This window comes from Protopterus annectens, chromosome 13.part0 (genome assembly GCF_019279795.1).
Source record: "Protopterus annectens isolate FY-2018-M chromosome 13.part0, PAN1.0, whole genome shotgun sequence".
NCBI classification, from domain to species: domain Eukaryota; kingdom Metazoa; phylum Chordata; order Ceratodontiformes; family Protopteridae; genus Protopterus; species Protopterus annectens.
Genome location: NC_056747.1, coordinates 767,511,372 through 767,530,764, shown reverse-complemented (window position 1 = coordinate 767,530,764; position 19,393 = coordinate 767,511,372). Strand labels below are relative to the sequence as shown.

At 39.8% G+C, this 19,393-nt stretch overlaps 1 protein-coding gene across 1 annotated transcript in view; it reads right to left on the bottom strand.

Annotated features, from left to right (window-relative positions):
• Positions 1-19,393, bottom strand: part of NSRP1 (nuclear speckle splicing regulatory protein 1) — an 884,562-nt gene that overhangs the window by 310,262 nt on the left and 554,907 nt on the right. Inside the window, exon 4 of the mRNA XM_044054474.1 lies at positions 4,630-4,758. Coding sequence (XP_043910409.1) covers positions 4,630-4,758 — 129 coding nt within the window. The remainder of the gene's footprint in view (positions 1-4,629; positions 4,759-19,393) is intronic.

Below are 19,393 nucleotides of genomic sequence, written 5' to 3'. Positions count from 1 at the left end.
ACCTCCTCTTCAGCTGCTTTTAGCTGACAGGGTGGACCATCTGGGAGCATTCCTTGAGAAGGGGGAGGGGGTAAAAAATGTATGGAATAGCCCCTGGTTATAATCCCTCTAACCCAAGAGTCTTGCATGATGGACAGCAATGCTTGGGAATAGAGGGAAATGCGACCACTGACTGCTACCAGAGGGGAGCAGTCAGGTACCCTTCAGGGATGAGACAGTTGGCAGTCTAAAAACGGCCAGTGAAATCCCTGCTTCTGTGGACCTCCACAACCTCTGGCTAAAGGGGCTACCTTTGCACCAACCACTCCAGTCAGACGGAGAGTCAGAGGGAGGATACTTGGACTTCTTGAAGTAAAGAGAATTGGGACCTTTCTGGTTCTAGGCAGCGTATGGTCTCTGTGGATTCTCCCAGATCTCACCTACAGCAGACAAAGTCATCCTATCTTGCTCACAACTCTTCATGCACTCTTTGATGATGTTTTGAAGTTGTCAGCAAGGTCACATAAACAGAGCCAGGAAGAGCATCTCATACAGATACCTGACCCTGCCGAACTCGCCACTCCATTGGCTGTAAGGTGCATGAGCCACACAAAGAAGTTGGTCACATTGAACACTGTATTCAAGGTTGCCTCTATTTCATGGAATCCTGTGTTTTTCTCTTCACAGTTTCTAGCCCTTGCTTGAATAGACCTCTAGGAAGCGTGTTCATATGTAAGGCACAGTTCAAGGTTTTTATCGCAAAGGTGCCAAAATCGTATGTCTTCTTCCCTAATCTGACCACTGTCCAGGACTCTCTTAGTGGCAGCAAAATCAATGGGAAAATTCACCAAAGGACTTTTCACCCAATGTTGTTTGTCCCTGTCGGGCTTTAAGTTTTTGTCAGGTTTCCTAGGGACTGCCTTTCAGGAGTCAGGGTCTTGCCATTGACGAAGTGATCAGATGGAAGTATCCAGAACATAGATGAGTCGAACAGTAAGCCTGAAATAAGACCTTCGCATCAAGAGGGGGAGGAAGTGGCTTGGTGGGTCATTTACCTTTTTGATGGACAAGATACATGGCTTTGCCAAATTTAACATCCTCAGGAGGACTCTTGAGAAGAGCCTTCTCTGTTATCAGTCAGAGGTGAACGAGTCCTCTGGGAATCAGTATGTTTTCTCTTGCAAGTTTTCTTTCATAGCACATCATCTTAGAGGTTATCTGAGCCCTTAGTGGAGTATGACAAAACCTGTGTCATTTGTTAGAAGTTTAAGACCACTGACTGCAAGAGATGACTGGAGAGCAGCAGACTTGTGTGTTTAAGGGTGGAACTGTGCATTGTGGAGCCTAATGATCAAGACCTGAAGGGGATGAAATTATCGTTCCTATGAGCTTGAAAGCAGATCAAACATTCACCAGGTCCAAGAAGACCTTCTCCAGCCCAGAAGCTGCTCCCCCCAGGAGGAATGGCACCAGTTGAAGGGAAGACACCCAATTCCTACAGACTGGATGGCTTTGAGGAGGGAAACAGTCCTCAGACTTTGAAGGCCGAGGACCTTGAACCCAGAAGCAGTAAGGTAGACTCTGACGATGGGCTAGAAACCTCAGCTTCGAGGCATCCCGTCCATGTCAGACATGGATCCAGGGACCTGGATATCAAATGTGACAGATCCAGTAACTCCTGAACTGAGGAAGAACCACCAATAGGTGCAAGAGACACATGCTCCAGCCCGAACACCGGTTCCAAACACATTGTCACTGTGAGGGGCCTGAGCAGAAGCAGAAGGTGGGGAAAGGGGGAGTGTCTCTCCCACCTTCAGAACTGATGGAGGAGAGATGACATCCATACCTGTGTTCTCAGGAAGGCCCATATTATGTGGTCCAACTCTAAATCTGGTGCATTCCTAATCTACCTTAATGATCTGATGGAGGATACTGAAAGAGGATAGAAAGAGAGCACCCACTCCAAAGGTAACCTGGTTGGATGAGCTGCAGGAGCTTCATCTGAAATGAAAATTGGCTCAGAAAGGATCACAGCCAAGGGGGGAGAAGGCTCTGGATCTGATCTTGAGGGCAAACAACCTTAGATGTCTCAGGCCCCGATGACTCTCTTGTTGTCCACCTTCAATTTCCTAGAGTCTTCCTTTTCCTTCTCTTAATCCTTTTCTTTCCTCTTTTGGGACTTATTATTGTCCCCTGCTCTCTCAGTCTTTTCTCCCTCAGGATCATGAGAGAGAAGACCCTTTAGCATCAATATTTTACATCTCGCTGACAAAGCCCTTTGACCAAAGAACTTACAGACTTTGCAGTTGGCAGATAAGTGATTCGTTCCCAGACAATAAACACACCACTCACACCCATCCTGGATGATCCTTGTGCCCAGACTTGGTGCACCTTTTAAAACTCTTCTTTCTCTTTGTCATCCATGTCCAAGAGAAACAGTACCTGTAGCAAACAAACAAATACAAACACATACAACTGTAAAACCAAAGTGGATGGTTGAGCATAAGCTTTAACTCACTATGGTAACCGATCAGTTGAAGTCACAAAGATAGCCAAAACCATACTAACAATTAACAGTGGGGAAAACCCAGAGCTGCATTACTTTTCTAAAAGCAGGACAAGGAGATAAGGATGCTAGGCCATGACAAAAGGGGAACTCTAGAATCACACAAAGGTAAAATAAAGTGAACTTAGACAAAATAGTACTGATACACTGCTAAGATGATTTTTGTAATGACTAAAGATATAGCAATACTAGCCTAAACTTAGCTACATGGAGTACATTTTAGGTGGGAAAAGTATGAGGAGCATGAAGCTGGAACACTAGCTTTGCTGGAACAGATCCGACAAGTGTCTCAAAGACCCAACAGTTGGATATGACGGTTGGAATGTAAAGGACTGACTACTCACGAGTGGTACAGTCAGAACAAATAAAGGTTTTTCCACCTAACATAGCTGAGCGAATATTAGGAGTAACACCTCTTCTTACACTCAGGCAATCATCACCTCAAACATCCTTTCTAATATTTCTGCATAAATATATTTTAATAACTAGTACTCTTGGGAAGCACAGTGGTACAACTGTTAGTATTGTTGCCTCACAGAACTTGGTTCTCCAGTACAGTTCCTGGCTGTAGTGCCTTTTGTATAGAGTCTGTATGTCTTCCTTATGTCTGCCTCTATGCAAATTTTTGCTGGTGTCACTGGCTTCTTCCAACATCTTAACGACATGCCTGCACTTTCTCTAAACTGCCTGTAGAGGTGTGTGCATGTATGTACATGTGTGTGTGTGTGTGTGTGTGTGTGTGTGTGTGTGTGTGTGTGTGTGTGTGTGTGTGTTTTCATTCTGCAATGAAACACTGTTCAGTCTAGGACTGGTAATCAACTTTACGCTTGCTTGCTATGACTTTCTCTAGCTCGCTTGCAACCCTAAACAGGACATAGCAGGTACTAAGAGAATGGAAAAATAAGACTTGCTTTTATCATACTACATGATGCTATCCTTCTCTTGTCTTTTAAACTCTACTTCAACCCCTCTGCTCCAAGTTACTGGATCAAAAGATGAATTGTGAGTCTGCTCTTACAGCAATAGCTGCATGCTATTCATAAGGCATGGTTCACAGGCTGGTAAACCAATGCAAACTACTTTTGACTGCTTCTCCTCTGTGGTATGAGAATCCATACTTTTATATAATCACTGGACTTAAAGTTACGCTGCAATTTAATAACTGTTGTGTTCATCTATTCACCAGGACTGCATAATACCACATACTCTGTGATATCCAGCACATCTAGTAAACAGAACCAAACAAAACCAAAGAAGGTGAAATCAGAGCTGGGGAATTTACTTGCTATCCACAGAATGGCACAACATACCACAGAATAGCAGACTAGCTTTGATGACACTTGCCACAAGAATGCAACTACACAAACTACAAATGCAACATGTACACTATGGTCTCAGTGTGCTGCAGAAGGGTTTAGCATACAGTTTTACAGAGCAAAATTATTGTCAGTGGGTATTTACAGTTTACCAGTGAACAAGGCAGTTTCAGAACAGCACTCCCATTTCTGATATATTTTAGCTGTCACTATTGAGGCCATCTGAGTGGGAATGAGAAGAAGGAAGACACCAGAAAGTCCTTCACTAACTGCCGCCAAAATAGTGATAACTCAAAAATCAAAGGAGGATCACAATTAGAGACTTCACATATATGATTCATACTAGCTGCTATTAAAGGGAGGCAGTGCACAGTAATAGGAGTACTACAACCCTAGGAAACAGACCTGCAGATGTGTATTGATCTAGTTGCTAGCATAATGCTTTACTGTGAACAGGCAAGTAGTAGCAAAAGCAGAGTAAAGGAATTCAGGGAAGCACTGGAAAACAACACCTGAATGGGGAGGCAGAGGTGGGAGATCGCTGCTTGATAATGAAAAAGCAGAATGATTTAACTGTATACTGATGCTTGATAAGACAACAAGTATTACTTCATACTAGTAAAAAAATCAATAAAACAGGAAAAGTTTTCAAGTGCACCTTACAGAAGTCGTATAGGACAATGGAAAGAGAGTATACACACATTGCTTTCTTCTCACAGAATACCTCTGCATTTCACAGAGGAAGCATAAATAATGCAAGAATGATACCTTTTTATCTTGTCCTGCCAGAAGTCTGCTACTGTCTTCTGCCTTCTTCTGCTGAATTTCATCATAAATGCTATCATATTCATAAACTGTTGCATCTTCCTCCAAGGCTTTATGCATCTCAAGCTTGGTCTGAATAGAAGCAGACAAAAAGAAAACATTAACATGCTTAGCATATTTTTAGAAATATAAATCAAACAAGCACTCAAAACTGATGTAACATATACTACATTTTTGCACATACTTCCTTTTGTTACAAGTGAAGAAAAAAATCCATCTAGTTACACCCACAGATCCCCATTGTTAAAGCGAGCAAATCATAGTGGTATCATAGACAAAAACACAGACCTTAAAGCCAATGGTTCATAGCCTTCTGGCTAGGCAAAAAAAAATCTTGATTCATATACAATTCCTGTATCTGGCTTAAATATAAAAAACAGATCTGTGAATAACTGATGCCAAAGTGGAGGTAGTCCCTGAGTTATAAGCAAAACATTTCCTTAGTATTTCTGTAAATATTTAGACATGGAGATGTGTGGATGAATGGGTGCTCTGCATAGATTTGTAAAGTTCACACTCCCTGTTTCATTCTGGTCTCTCCCTTTCTTCAGATTTAAGGTCAGAATTGTAGTGTTTGAAATTCATGATGGACACTCCTGCATTTTGATCCTTGGATACAGTTGTCATCTGCCTTTTCGTGTTGCATTCTAGCTGCCAATCTGTCTCAGGAAGAAATGCAGACTTGGACAAGTCATACTTAAATGCTTCACTTATTCTCCCTATATCACTGTGTAAAGTGATTTAGACAGAGGTGATTAGTTAGGAAATAACAGTAAAAAGAATATTACATTGAAGAAAAAGCATAACAGCTGTGCCCAGACATGGAAATTGTTGAAATGATGAGTAAAGCACAGCTGTACAACAATTTACCATAACAGTAGATGCCCTATGTACCACTGTTTCAGTACTCCTTACTATAGGGATATTGTGACAAGGGTTGTTGTATATTCATCCTGCACACCAAAACCTGGGTCCTTATGTGCACCGTATATCAGACGTATGTCCCACATCTGAAGCACAAGGTACATAAATGACGTACGAGCACAAAACCCTAACAACTAAACTGCTCCAGAAGAACAGGAGCAGCAGATTAGAATAAAAAAAACATGGTATGTGTACATCCAAAAAAAAGGAAAGACGACCCTATTTGCCAGAGGAAAAAAGGGAAAAACAGTGGGAAGGAAGGAGAGATGAAATACTGCAACAGTGATAAGTAGGGCATCTACTGCTATGGTACACAACTGCACTGTCTCTTTCCTTAATCACTGTTGCAGTATTCCTTACTACTGGGAGAGTACTAAAGCTACTGTAAAGAACTGAGGAACACTTCAAAAAACACTGATGATGGACTAGCAAAACATGTTATGGCCCTTTAAAGCACATTCAATTCATAGTGTATGCACAGAAGACCAAGTAGCAGCTTCCAGAAATATTCGAGCATCAAGGTCACTAAAAAAGATCCAGAAGAGGCAACCGCCCAATAAAATGACCTTGAACAGAGGTAGGAAGCTATTTTCTATGAAAAGAGAAACAATGAAATAGCTATAGAAATGCAAGAAAAAATGGTTTATTTTGAAACTGCCACACACAATTTCTTGTCCTGAAAAGAAACAAAACATTGCTCATATTTTCTAATATCTTTAGTCTTATCTAGGTAGAATATGAGACAGCTATGCAAATTCAAAGAACAGAAAATCCTCTCATTTCATTTTTGTGAAAAGGGAAGACTGACTTAAAGACACATCACTGATAACTTTTGGCATAAATATAGGACTGGTTCTAGGATTCATCTTGTTTCTCTGGAAAACAAGAAAAGGAGGAACGAACATAAAAGCCTGAAGCTAAGAGACTGTTCTAGAAAGCTGTCTTGGTGGTGGCCCTGACTTATGCCAAAACAATGTCACAGTGGAAGTAGATGCTGGTTCAAAAGGTGTCTGGCTCAGCTTTTCAAAAGCATAGTTCAGGTCCCAAGGAGGAGGAATGGGTTTCTTGGAGGGCCAATATAAAGGATACCTTTTAGATGGTCTATATTATATTGTCGAAACGGCATTACAGCGAATGCCGTTTCAATGACACATAAAGAACGAAATTCAAAAACAGCGAAACCCCAGGTCACAGATTTTTTTTCCTAGGGAAAAAAAAATCGGTAGACCAACAATATGTAACACACCAGTTAAACCATTTCAAAGTGAGGGGCTGTGCCTCCCACACACCCCCTAACTAAATATACCAACTCCGAGATTGCACTACAGTGGGGTAAAGGGCAATGTCATGGCTCGGGCCAAGCGTTTTTTTCCCCTAGGAAAAAAATTGCTGACCTGAGCTTTCGCTGTAATGGCGTTTCAACAATATATTATAGACCCCTTTTAGAAACTGTTTGAAACTGGATCCACACTTTCTTTTAGACTTGAGTTTAAACAGGGAGAGATGGCTGACAAATGAGCTTTAACAGAATAATATGCCTGACCAACCCTACATGAATACCCACAGAAAGAGGGTGCTGTTCATTGTTGTGATACCAAGAAGAAAATCTCTTCCACTTAGCTACATAAGACTTTCCAGTACTGACTTTTCTTGCCTCTTGTAAAACCAGGAACGTTCTCAGAAAAATGATGATGGAAAGGAATAAAAAAGTACAGTTGTGTACCTACCATAAATGTAGATGTTCGAGTGTATTCACTGTTGCAGTCATTACACTTGGGTTATCCTGCCAGCAGACGACCCGCAGTTGGCCCGAGTTCCAAAATCTTGGTCCGGCATCGGTTGCTGTCGCCTCTTCCCTGACGTCAGTGTGCCAGGGGTATAAAAGTTGCAACCGATGCCATTTTCTTCAGTTTTTCTTGCCCCAGATGTCAGGTGGCCCCAGATAGGAAGGCTGGAAAGATAAAATTATGCCAAAATACATGCATATATTACTATAAACATTTCCTTCATCTACAAGCAAATACACCACATAGGTAGTATAGAGATGAGTAGTACAGAAAAGTCCCAGCAATGGAAAAAAAGGGGGATGGTGGGTAACCTGGACTGCAACAGTGAATACACTCGAACATCTACATTTATGGTACGTACACAACTGTACTATGTTCATCATGTTTCACTGTTGCAGTCATTACACTTGGGTAGAATCCCAAAGCTGAGGTTGGGTGGCTGGGTCTAAACTGGATTTGGAGAGGCTAACAAGCCCTGCAGAACTGCAGTGGCAAAGCCTGCTCTGGATTTAGAGTACAGAGGTAAGTGGTAGTGCTTGGTGAAAGTGTGCACTGAGCTCCAGGTTGCAGCTTCTAAAATGTCTTTGGTTGGTACTCCTCTGAGGTAAGTTGCTGAAGTGGCTGCTGCTCTGGTAGAATGAGGACTAATGCCCTTAGGCACTGATTTGCCATGTTGTGCATAACAGAAGCGGATGCAGTGTCTTATCCATTTCGAGATTGTCTGCTTTGTAATAGGCTTTCCTTGTGATCCTGCAGCATATGCTACAAACAGTTGCTCAGTTTTTCAAAAAGCTTTTGTTTTGTCCAAATAGAATCGTAGCTGTCTGTGTATATCCAAAGCGTGCAGAAGTCTCTCCCCTTTATTCTGGGGATTTGGGTAAAAAGTAGGTAAATGAATGGTTTGGTTTAAGGCCACATTAGAGACCACCTTTGGCATGAATGTTGGGTTTGTCCTAAGAGACACCCTGTCCTGATGAAAAATGAGGAAATGTTCCACAGCCATTAATGCCTGTAACTCTGAGACTCTTCTTGCTGAAGTTATTGCTAGGAGCAGAGCACTTTTCCATGACAAGAATTTTAGATCAGCTGTGCTGGGTGGTTCAAAAGGAGGCAGTGTGAGTTTTTCTAAAACAAAATTGAGGTCCCAAGTAGGTACTGGTGCTCTCCTTGGGGATCTTATATTTTTTGCCCCTCTGAGGTACTGTCGTAGTAGAGGATGTGAAAAAATAGGAGGTTCCATATTGTAATGAGCTGAAATGGCAGAGGCATGGATTTTAATAGATGAGAAAGATAAGCCTTTGTCCAGCATCTCAGTTAGGTATTGTAAAATCTGAGGTATATTAGGGACAAGTGGTTCGAGCCCTTGTGCCTGGTTCCAAGCACAGAATCTCTTCCATTTTTCTGCATAAGATTTCCTAGTGCTGGGCCTCCTGGCTTCTAAAATGACATCCATAACAGCTTTAGAGAGAGGTGCAGACTGAGTGGCTACATTATCTGCCATGCTGCCAGGTTTAAGGTTATGAGTTGAATGTGCAGAATCTGATTGTCTTGTTGTGTCAGAAGATGAGGAATTTGAGGTAGAAGCCAAGCTGGGCCTTGCGACAAATTCTTTAGGATTGGGTACCAGAGCTGGCATGGCCAGTCTGGTGCAATCAGGATCATTTTTGGCCTTACTTGTCTGACATTTAGTAGCACCTTGGTGAGAAGAGGCATCGGAGGGAAGGCATAGACTGTCAGGCCTTTCCAGCTGAATGATAGAGCATCCACTTTCCATGCTTGAGAGTGATAAGTTCTTGTGCAAAATTTCTGTATTTGGTAATTGTGAGGGGAGGCAAAGAGATCTATGTCTGGGCGTCCCCATTTCCTCGTTATCATGCTGAACACTTGTAGATTTAGCTTCCATTCGTGAGGATCCTTGAGATTTCTGCTTAGTTCGTCTGCCAGTGTATTTTTTGTTCCTGGCAGGAATTGTGCCTGCAGATGAACTTGATAGGTCAGTGCTGTGTTCCACAAAGCCTGTGGCTCTGAGGTAGCGGGTGTCAGGGGCTGCGAAAGCGCCTCAATGAGAACCGGCGACTGGCCTAGAAGAGGCTTCGTTGTCTGTTTTGGACCTCGGATGCCTGTCCTTTTCTTTGTCTTTGTTCCGACGGCATTATGTAATTAAACCTTCGGCCAAAATAATGTAAAGCAAAATCAAACCGACGTTTAATAGCTCGTTTACTGAATCTAGCACAAAACCGACAACTAGTAACGTCGTGGTCATGGCCTAGGCAAAGAATACAGTAAGTGAAAGTCCTTATGAGGTATTTGCTTCCCACAAGAAATACAATTATTAACTTTTACTGACATCGGTCTGGAGCAAGAAAAAGTTTCCCCAACGGGGTACTTAGCTTTACTGAAGACTTCGGTTCTGAAACTCAATTTTGAAAATCTCAGGAGTCGGCCGACCAGCACTTGCGAACTGCTTTTGCTTCGGGCACCGCGCGGCAAGAAAGACTGGAGAAAATGGTGTCGGTTGCAACTTTTATACCCCTGGTGCACTGACGTCAGGGAAGAGGCGACAGCAACCGACGCCGGACCAAGACTTTAGAACTCGGGCCGACTGCGGGTCGCCTGCCAGCAGGATAAGCCAAGTGTAATGACTGCAACAGTGAAACACGATGAACATCCCTATCACTCAGAGAGTCAACTGTAGGGTGAGAAGATGAGGGCCAATGACAGAGCTGTTGTCCTATGTAGGGAGGTCCATCCTGTGGGGTAACTTATGATGATTGCCCCTGGCCAGGTGGAAAAGAAGGGGAAGGAATCAGTCCTAAAAGTGCCTAAAAGGACTTCCAAGAACAGGAGGAACTGCAGAAAGTTACCTTACACACAGAAGATACTACAGAATTCATAGATGCTTTAGCTTCTGCAGGAGGAAATTGGCAATTAATTTTCTCATATTGCCAAATGAAGCCAGGAGAAATTCAGATATGTGCACCTGACAATTTTCTACTCTGGAAGCCAATGTAGGAAAATAATATACATTCTTCCCAACCTACCTAAGGTTTTTCCTAGTTTGTCAGAAGGTAAATGGCTAGTTACTGTAAGGAGTTTGGCAAAAGCTGAATTTGATGGGGAAGTTATTGACCTGGGGTTATAAAAAAGAATATGTGGGGCTGGCACACTTTATTAAATACATCAGACTTTCTTGGAGCAGGGGAATGACTGTCAGGCAAAATGCAGGCTGCCAAAAACACACCCTCTAAGACTGGTAACACACAAGAAACAGGTGCAGGCTGAGGAAAATCCACCAATAACAAATCATATCATCTTTATTGAAATTCTGTTTTTCCCCACACTGAAACAGTTTCTTCCCTCTGGCAATAATATCATAAACTCCTTAGGAGGGGAATCTGAATAAAAACTTTCCTCAGATTCTCCATTTCGAGGAAAGGGAACTTGTGAAATACAGACCAAGTCAAATTCCTGTCATACAGTCTGAGAATCAGTATCTGAGAGATATGAGACTCTTTCCTTTCCCTAAGAGAAGATTCAGCATTTCAAGATTGAAAAGCTCTAAAACAAACCCTTACCAAAGCCCACACAATATTCCACATCTGCTTTAGGACAGGAAAACGTCTAGCTTTATGTTTCCTTTTTCTAGGAAATACCTGAGAAAAAGACTGGCTTAAAGGATAGCCCCTTCCCATGAATGAAGCTCCTCAGAGAGGTTTAGCAAAGAAGCATCTCTCAGTCCCTTCCCTGATGTTGGCAAGAGGTTTTCTCCCTTAAACCAAAACGAGCATCTGAACAACAGCAGAGAACATACACGCCTCCTGGTCCTTAGTGGCTTCCCAAGGGGCAACACCAGAGGGACTAAGAGAAAGAGCTGAGCAGTCCAAGGAACTGATGGCTACAGTGGAGTCACCTATCAATGGCTGATGTGAAGAGGAACTAAAAGTGAAGACCAAAGCCTCAAAGTAACTTTTTTCTTCTTGTGGCTTAGGGAGAGATTGACAGTATTACTGGGATCCAAGTTCATATCCCAGACACAAAAGGAGTCTCACAGGTGGATAGTGGATGGGGGTTGGGATGATTATTTGAACGAAATGGTAAACCAAAGTGAGCCAGAAAGGGGAGTAGCAATTTCATGGAGTGACATCATGGAAAAAAAGAAGAAGAAAAAGGAGAAGAGACTGTGCCAGAAAAAGTTCCAGAGACATAAGCACAAATTGTTGGAGAAGGAACAAAGAAGAAAGAAAAAATAAAAACAAACAAAAAAGAAGTATACAGTATGTGTGAGCAGTAAAAAAGAAGAAAGTTTAGACAGGTATGAGGTCTGGAACTCTGTCATAGCACCTCTGGGTGTCAAAGCTAAAGATGTAAGAGCATTTATTTTAATTAATAAAGAGACTTTTTGTGACTTGATATTTGAGACTGGGCAGGCCACGGAAAATGTTTTGGGTGCATATGAACAAAAGAAAAATATATGTCCATGGTTAGAATATGTGGTGCAAGCTTTTTACAGACAAAAAAAGAACAATGATCCAGTTTATAACTGAAGTTGAAGCAAAAGAACTGAAGGAACATTTGTTAACTATATGTAAAGAAGTAATGGAAACTACAAGCAATATATGATGAAAGAGGACTGGGGGATGGGAATGTGGAGTAATACTGAAAATGGAAAATGATAATGTTATGCTATGCATGTACCTAGTATTATTAACGTTCATTGTAACAGGGGTTTTGTGAAATACAGAGATCAGCCAAAGACTTGTTATTTGTGTGGGAAAATGTTCATTTAATCAATGAATGTGATAAGACATTTTATTTATTTATTTTTATTTTACATGTGTTGACCGGGATAGTCCGACTGGATACATGTCCATTTTCAGCAGAGGCCCAGGGAGAAAGCTCCAAATTTACAAACCGATAAAGACAAGCAAGTTACAGTATATGCACAGACATATTGTATTAACATGCAAGTTACAGTCTCACATTTCAAGTCTATGAAGAATACAGTTTATATTTAGAAATATATACAAACATGTTACAGTTTCTCTTATCAAACCTATAGGTGCAGCTATATACTGCAGAGATGTTACAGTTTCTCTTTTCAAACCTTTTAGTGTAAAAGGTAAGTCGCTGTGAATAAAAAACTGCACGGATATTGAAGTAGATTAGGTTTTAGTCAGAGTTAGAGCAAGGACATAACCAGTGAATTTTAGAATGCTGAGTTAGATTTCTTTTGAATTGATTAAGGGAAGGGTTCAGAGTAAGGTCAGATGGGAGCAAATTCCAGGTTTTGCCTACGGAATTTGCAAACAAAGTTTCTCCAGATAGTTGTTAGCTTTAACAGATTGAAACAAAAGTTTTGTAGTGGAACGAAGTGGCCTAGTGGTTTTGTAGGGATGGATAACATTTTTAAGGGAGGGTATTTTTTCTGTATGGTTAATGCTACAGTAAGTTGATTATATTGAATTAGCCTGGGGAGTTCTAGCCATCCTAAGAGGTTTAGGTTTTGACAATAGTGTGTCCTGTAGGGAGTTCCTGTGGCAAATGTGGCAATTTGATTGTGGCAGCTAGAGAGTTTCTTGAGATCAGTTTTATTCAAATTAGTGAGTAATGGCGAGACATAGAGTAGAGTTGAAAGCAGATGGGTACGGGTAATGGCAGACTTAGCTAGCAGGGTGAGAAAAGGTTTGTTTTTGTATAGGAACCAAGTTTTTTATTAACAGTTTAATAGTTTGGTTTATGTGCATATCATATTTGAGGTTGTTGTCTATTATAACATCCAGGAGTTTGGTATACATATCTGGTGAGATTATGGTCCCATTGTTAGATGTTATAGTTAACTAAGGTTGAGAGGATTTGCGAGTAATGGAGAAGAGCAATAGCTTTGTTTTATTAGGGTTTAATATCAGCTGTTAATTAGAGATCCAGTTTTCCACTATATTAAAGGTTTTCTGGGTTAAACTAAGGAGATCTGTAGGGCTAGAAGCTGAGCAAATCAGGGTGGAGTCATTGGCATACTGTATACAGGTTGCATCTGGGATTACAGTGTGGAGGTCATTGATAAAGAGGGAGCAAAGAAGGGGACTTAATATGGAGCCTTGATGGACACCAAAGGTAACAGGGAGAAGGGTGGAGAGTTTGTCTTGCCAAAGGACAGCCAGCTGTCTTCCACTAAGATAAGATTGAAACCATTGTATGGCATGGTTGTTTAGGGATATGTTCTTTAGGGTAAGTAAGAGTAGCTGGTGGTTACCCATGTCGAAGGCCTTGGAAAGATCGAGAAACAGGGCAGGAGTTTGTTGTTGTTACGGTTGGAATTTATGACATTAGAAAAGGAGAGGAGGGCTGTGGTGGTACTGTGTTGTGGTCTAAAACCATGCTGGGAGTTGGCCCGAAGATTATGTTGAATAAGGTAGTGTAAGAGTTGCTTATGGATACACTTTTCCATACTTTTAACCAGAGGGTAAAGGATAGCTATTGATCTTATAGTTTGACAGCTCAATGGAGCTGCCTCCTTTGTGGAGTGGTATGACATGTGATATTTTCCAGACAGAGGCTTCAGTTATGGTTCTGTTTATAGAGACAGGGAATGCTATAACATCAGTAGCTTTTTGCAGGTAGTCTGCAGGGAGGAGGTCAGCTGAAAGGGTGGTTGGTTTGAGTTTTTTAATTAGGGCTCTAATGAGTGAAGTCAGAACTTTTTGGAAGCTGAAGGAGAGAATGTCACTGGGTTTAGGGGTTTCAGCGTTAGGACAAGTGGCTTTAAGTTTGCTAGCAAGGGCCTGGATGGTTTCTGTAAAGAAACTGTTGAAGGTGATAGCAATGTACTCTGGCGATATTTGGGTTGGGGCTGAGGGGGTGGGAGTTGTGGATTGCCCTGGGTTAATGAGTTTGTTAATACCTGCCCAGAACTTCTGTGGCTTGTTGTGATGTTTCTGCTATAGATGACAGAAATATTTTTTTTGTCTAGTAATATGGATTTTTTGTATCATTCCTATATTGTCGAAATTTGATTTGACCTTGTCGGGCTTTAGAGGAGCGCCAGGTGTTCCAGGCATTATTTCTTTGGATGATCTATAGTTTGGTTTCTTTAGTGAGCCAGGGGGCAATTTTTGTTTAATTCTAATACAGCGTGCAGGTACATGGTTGTCAAGGATGGCCAGGAATGTGTTATTAAAGTGTGTTACTGCCTCATCTAGTGGTAGTTGTTTTAGAATTGACCAATTGCATAATTTAAGTTCTTCTAAGAATTTATTAAGGTTGAATTTTTTGTTATTTCTTATTGTTTTATAGGTGGGTAAATGTGGACATTCAACTTTATGCCTAATAGCATACATTAAGAAATGATCACTTAGATCTTCAGGAAGAGAACCTGATTTGTACATGTGGTGGGGGCTATTAATTAGTATCCAGTCTAGTATACTTTCTTTATTGTTAGGCTTGCTGATCCTAGTAGGGGAGGTTATAGTTTTGTGTAAAAGTGTGGTTGGGGTCTCTGCAGTGCAGGTATTCCAATCTATATTGAGATCCCCTAGAACAATAGTCTCTTGGGGGTAGGCATTGGATAGCCAGTAGAGGAGGTTTTCTAGGGTCCCTGAGTTATTACCTGGGGGAATATAGATACATACTATGTTTATACATTTGTTTTTATTTATTTGTAGTTTGGAAATCATAATTTCTACTTTGTTAAATATAGGTGGTTGAAGGTTGTCTAGAGTAACATTTAGGGTGGTTTTACAGTGAACAGCAACCCCTCCCCCTTTCCTGGTAGTACCATCTAGCCTGAGTATATTATACCCTGGAGGTAGAATTTCATTATCTGGCGTAGTTGGTTTTAACCATGTTTCGGTCAGACAAAGTATGTTGGGGAGTAGGCTGTGGACCTTATTGTTGATGCTTCTAATGTTTAAGTGGCAGGTTAATAGTGAGTTGGGGGGTCTATTTAGGCTTTGTCTTATGTTTGGGCTGTTATGATTAGAGTTACGTGTTGTCTGGGGATGGTGGTCCAGGGTTGGGGTGGATATCTCCATCAATAGTAAGGGTGTGGGGCAAACTAGCTATGAGCTTTAGAAATTTACTTATTAGTTTTTGGTAGTATTTAGTTTTGGTGTTAACATACGTGGGTATATTAGGGTGGGTGTTAGCAGGGGTAAAAGAGTTGGTGTCAATGGACATGAATGAGTGGGCAGAAAGGTTTGAGAGGAATGGGGTGGTAGTAAGGCATTTGGGATGGTTGAATCTTATATGGGATTGGTTTTCATAGATGGTAAGAGAATAAAGGATGATTAGTAAAGGTAGGGCATAGAATAGAGGTGGTATTTTAGAAGCCTTAGTAAGTATTAGAGACATAATAGGGGGAGTATACTCCTGGTAGGTAGGCAACCTAGGTGTAATAGTAGGTGGGGAGATAGTGGAAGGGGTGGGTTATAAATTAATTCCTGTTAATGGCTGGCGATAGTGGAAGGGATGGGTCATAAAACAATTCCTGTTAATGGTTGTTGAAGGGGGGGTGTGGCTGAGGGGTTATAAATTCAGAGGTACTGGGGTGGATGGGAATAGGGGGTAGGGAGAGGCGCAAAGCGAGCCCGGAGGGCGAGTGGAGCAGGGCTTAACCACACCACAGGAATCCTCAGAGCCTGTGATTAAACTAAGAGGCTTTTCCAGTTTCAAATATTTGGTAGCGAAATAGAACAAGTAAGCAAGATATAGTATGTATAAGAAGAAGAAATGCTAACCAGAGTCTCACTGTTCTTCATGCAACATCTTGTATATTTAGCATGGAAATAAAGTTTAATGGTAGTAGAGTTTGGGAAGTAGGCTGTTCGTACAGAGTCTAGGAATTAAGAATTAAACTACATACCGCAACAACGTTTTACTGATCCACAAACAATCACTTCAGTTTAGCAGCAACAAGAAAGCACAAAATCAGTTGCCCAACGCATTCGCCAGCCTCATGTATTAATGGACTTCAGAGTCAGCATAAGATTTCACATATTATTAAATCTGCAGTTGTATTTAATCAAAGAGTTGGCAACACAGAAAATTACATACCACATTTACAGCAGGACAGCCGTCTGGGTCGGGAGCACTGGGGTGTTTGAAAAATGGAGGATAATTGAGGTGAGTAAGTAACCTCTGATTGTTAGCAAGGCAGAGGGAGGGGAACATGGGACTTAACCATACCACAGGAATTCTCAGAGCCTGTGATTAAAGTAACAGGCTTTTCCTTGCTTCTTTACTTGCCTTACATTCTAATCTATGTTCTGTTTTTAAACACAGACAGCACCTTTAACAGTACAATTTGGTGGAACTTGCTTTTGGACTTGCTTTAAATTCTAATCTATGTTCTGTGTTTAAACACAGACAGCACCTTTAACAGTACAATTTGGGGGAACTTTTTAGCATTAGGAGCCTTATTTAAGGGCTGGGAAGTTTGGTGCTGTTGACCAAGTACAGCTGAATTAAACAGTTTATGCAGAAAGACTTTGGAAAAAATGGTAACCTTAGTTAAGTTTGTTATTGAGGGTAGACCTTTTGCTTTTCTTTTTTTTTTTTTAATGCCCAACTGGATGCAATCCTTCAACTATGCAAACCTTTCAGGGTGGGAGCCATGAGAAGAGATAATACCTTAGTTAAGTTTGTTCCTGAAGGTAGACCAGTGTGGCTATCCATTTTTTTGTTTTTCTTTTTTTTTTTTTTAAAATGCCCCACTGGATGCAGTCATTCTAACTGTGCAAGCCTTTCAGGGTGGGAGCCGTGAGAAGAGATGATACCTTAATTAAGTTTGTTATTGAGGGTAGATGTTTTTTATGTGGTAAAACAGGGCATAACACAAAAAATGTGCAAAAAATGTGGCAATACTGATCATTCATGACTAGAATGTGAAATGAATGTGCAAGAAAATGAAAATTACATTATACAGGAGAAAGAGATAGAAGAATGTGTTATACAAGAACATGTACAAAACCATGTGACTGATAAAGAGGTTATACATGAAGTTAAAAAAGTAACAAGGAAAAAGAAACAGAGGAGACAAGTGAGAAAGAAGCTGACTGGCACACAGTAAGAAATAAAAATTTGATACAGAAAAAGACAAAGAAAGGAAAAGAAAATTCAAAAATATAACGCTTGGAGAAAGTAAGAAAGGGACGGGATAAACATTTTATTATACAAACTGTTCTTAAAAGCTTAAAATATTAGCTTTAAATGTGAACAGTTTTTCTTAAGAGGAGAATAGGTACATTACAATGGTGTGCTGCAGTAGATGCACATATTGTTTTAGAAGATAGCAGATTAACAGAGGAAGAAACAACACAAAGTGAAAAACCTTGGAATGGTGTGGTAGTTTGAAACATGGGGAAAGAAACATGCTTGGGCATATGCACATTAGGTCTAGAAAACATTAAAATATTAGCTGTAACCATAGTGGAACTAAGATGAATTACCGTAACAGACTTGAGATGGAAAATATGCGTACAGAATTATAGCTTTATATGGATATGTAACAAAAAAAAAGAGAAGGAAATGATGTTTAAAATATTTTTGAATATGTTTGTGTAAATATGGACATTATAGTGGTGGGTGACAATTGTAATTTAAGAAAAAGTAAAAACAATTGTGATATTAAAATGGTTAAAGAAATTATGAGAAGTGGAAAGTTAAGTGTATGGGAGAATAACCATTGGACCTACAAAAGGAATGAAATTAGGACAGAAATTGATTTTTAATATCTGATAGTTTAAAAGTTAAAAAAATGAATGAAGTATGCTGGATTTTCAGATCATGTGGCTATATGAGTTAAAGTAGAGGAAAATTAGGAACATATAAGAATAGGAAAAAATAAAGAGTTAATGAAAAAGGAATTCGATTTAGAAGTGAAAAAATAACATAGAATTACAGAAAAAGTATATGAATATGAGAGTTTTATGAGAATTGGACTATTTGGTGGCTTAATTTTAAAAGAGAACTATCAAAAATTGTTTTTAGAACGTATAAGGAAGAAATGAAGAAAAGGGCCAGGAAGTATTCAGAAACTTATTAGACAAGAAAAAATCCTTTTATGAAAAAGAATCAAATTAAAATTAATAAAATACTGTTTACAAGGAAAGAATGACGAGATACCACCATATTTGAGTAAAATAATAAAAGAAGGAAAAATAATAACAGAATTAAAATCTAAGGAAGGTAAGCAAATAAGACAGCAAAAAGTAATATACAAAATAATTAAAGAATAAGTATTGGAATTATCTGTTAAAAGAGAAGCAAACAGAACAAATTTATTAATGTGAAAAACTAAATAACAAAGATAATGAGTATTTAGAACAAAAAATAACTATGAAAGATTTGAATGAAATTCTAAAAGATATTAACATGAATTCTACAACAGGATTAGCTGGAATTGAATATGGTATATATAAAGAAATAAAGGAGTGGCAAAAAAAGTTATAGAAGTTATGAATGAAAGGTTAGAAACTGAAATTAAAGAGAAAGAGATATGTACAGGAGTTATAACATTTCCATTTAAAAAAGGAAAGAGGAGATAAAAAAATTGGAGACCCATAACACTGAACAGTATGGATTATATTTTTTTATGAGAATAACAACAAAAAGGTTATAAAAATAGAATATATGACCAAAATGTAATCAAAACAAAAGGAAAAGGAAGTCAAGAGTTATTATGGATAATAAGAGAAATAACTGATATCATAAGAATGTAGAAGAGAAAGTTAAGATAGGGGATATAAGTAAAGTCTATGACAATATTCAATATAAATTATAGGGAATTTTGTAGGCATATAATATAAGCAAAAAATATTACAAGCAATAAAATCAGTTTATGAAAGGAACTAAGTGAAACTAAATCTAAATGGCTGGATTGTGCAAGAAATACAATGTGGAATAAACCAGGGCTGCCAGCTAGTACTGTAATTTTCTCATTAGTTATGAATGTAATAGTGAAGGAAATTAATAAAATGTCCAGTAGTGGTGGATAAAAAATG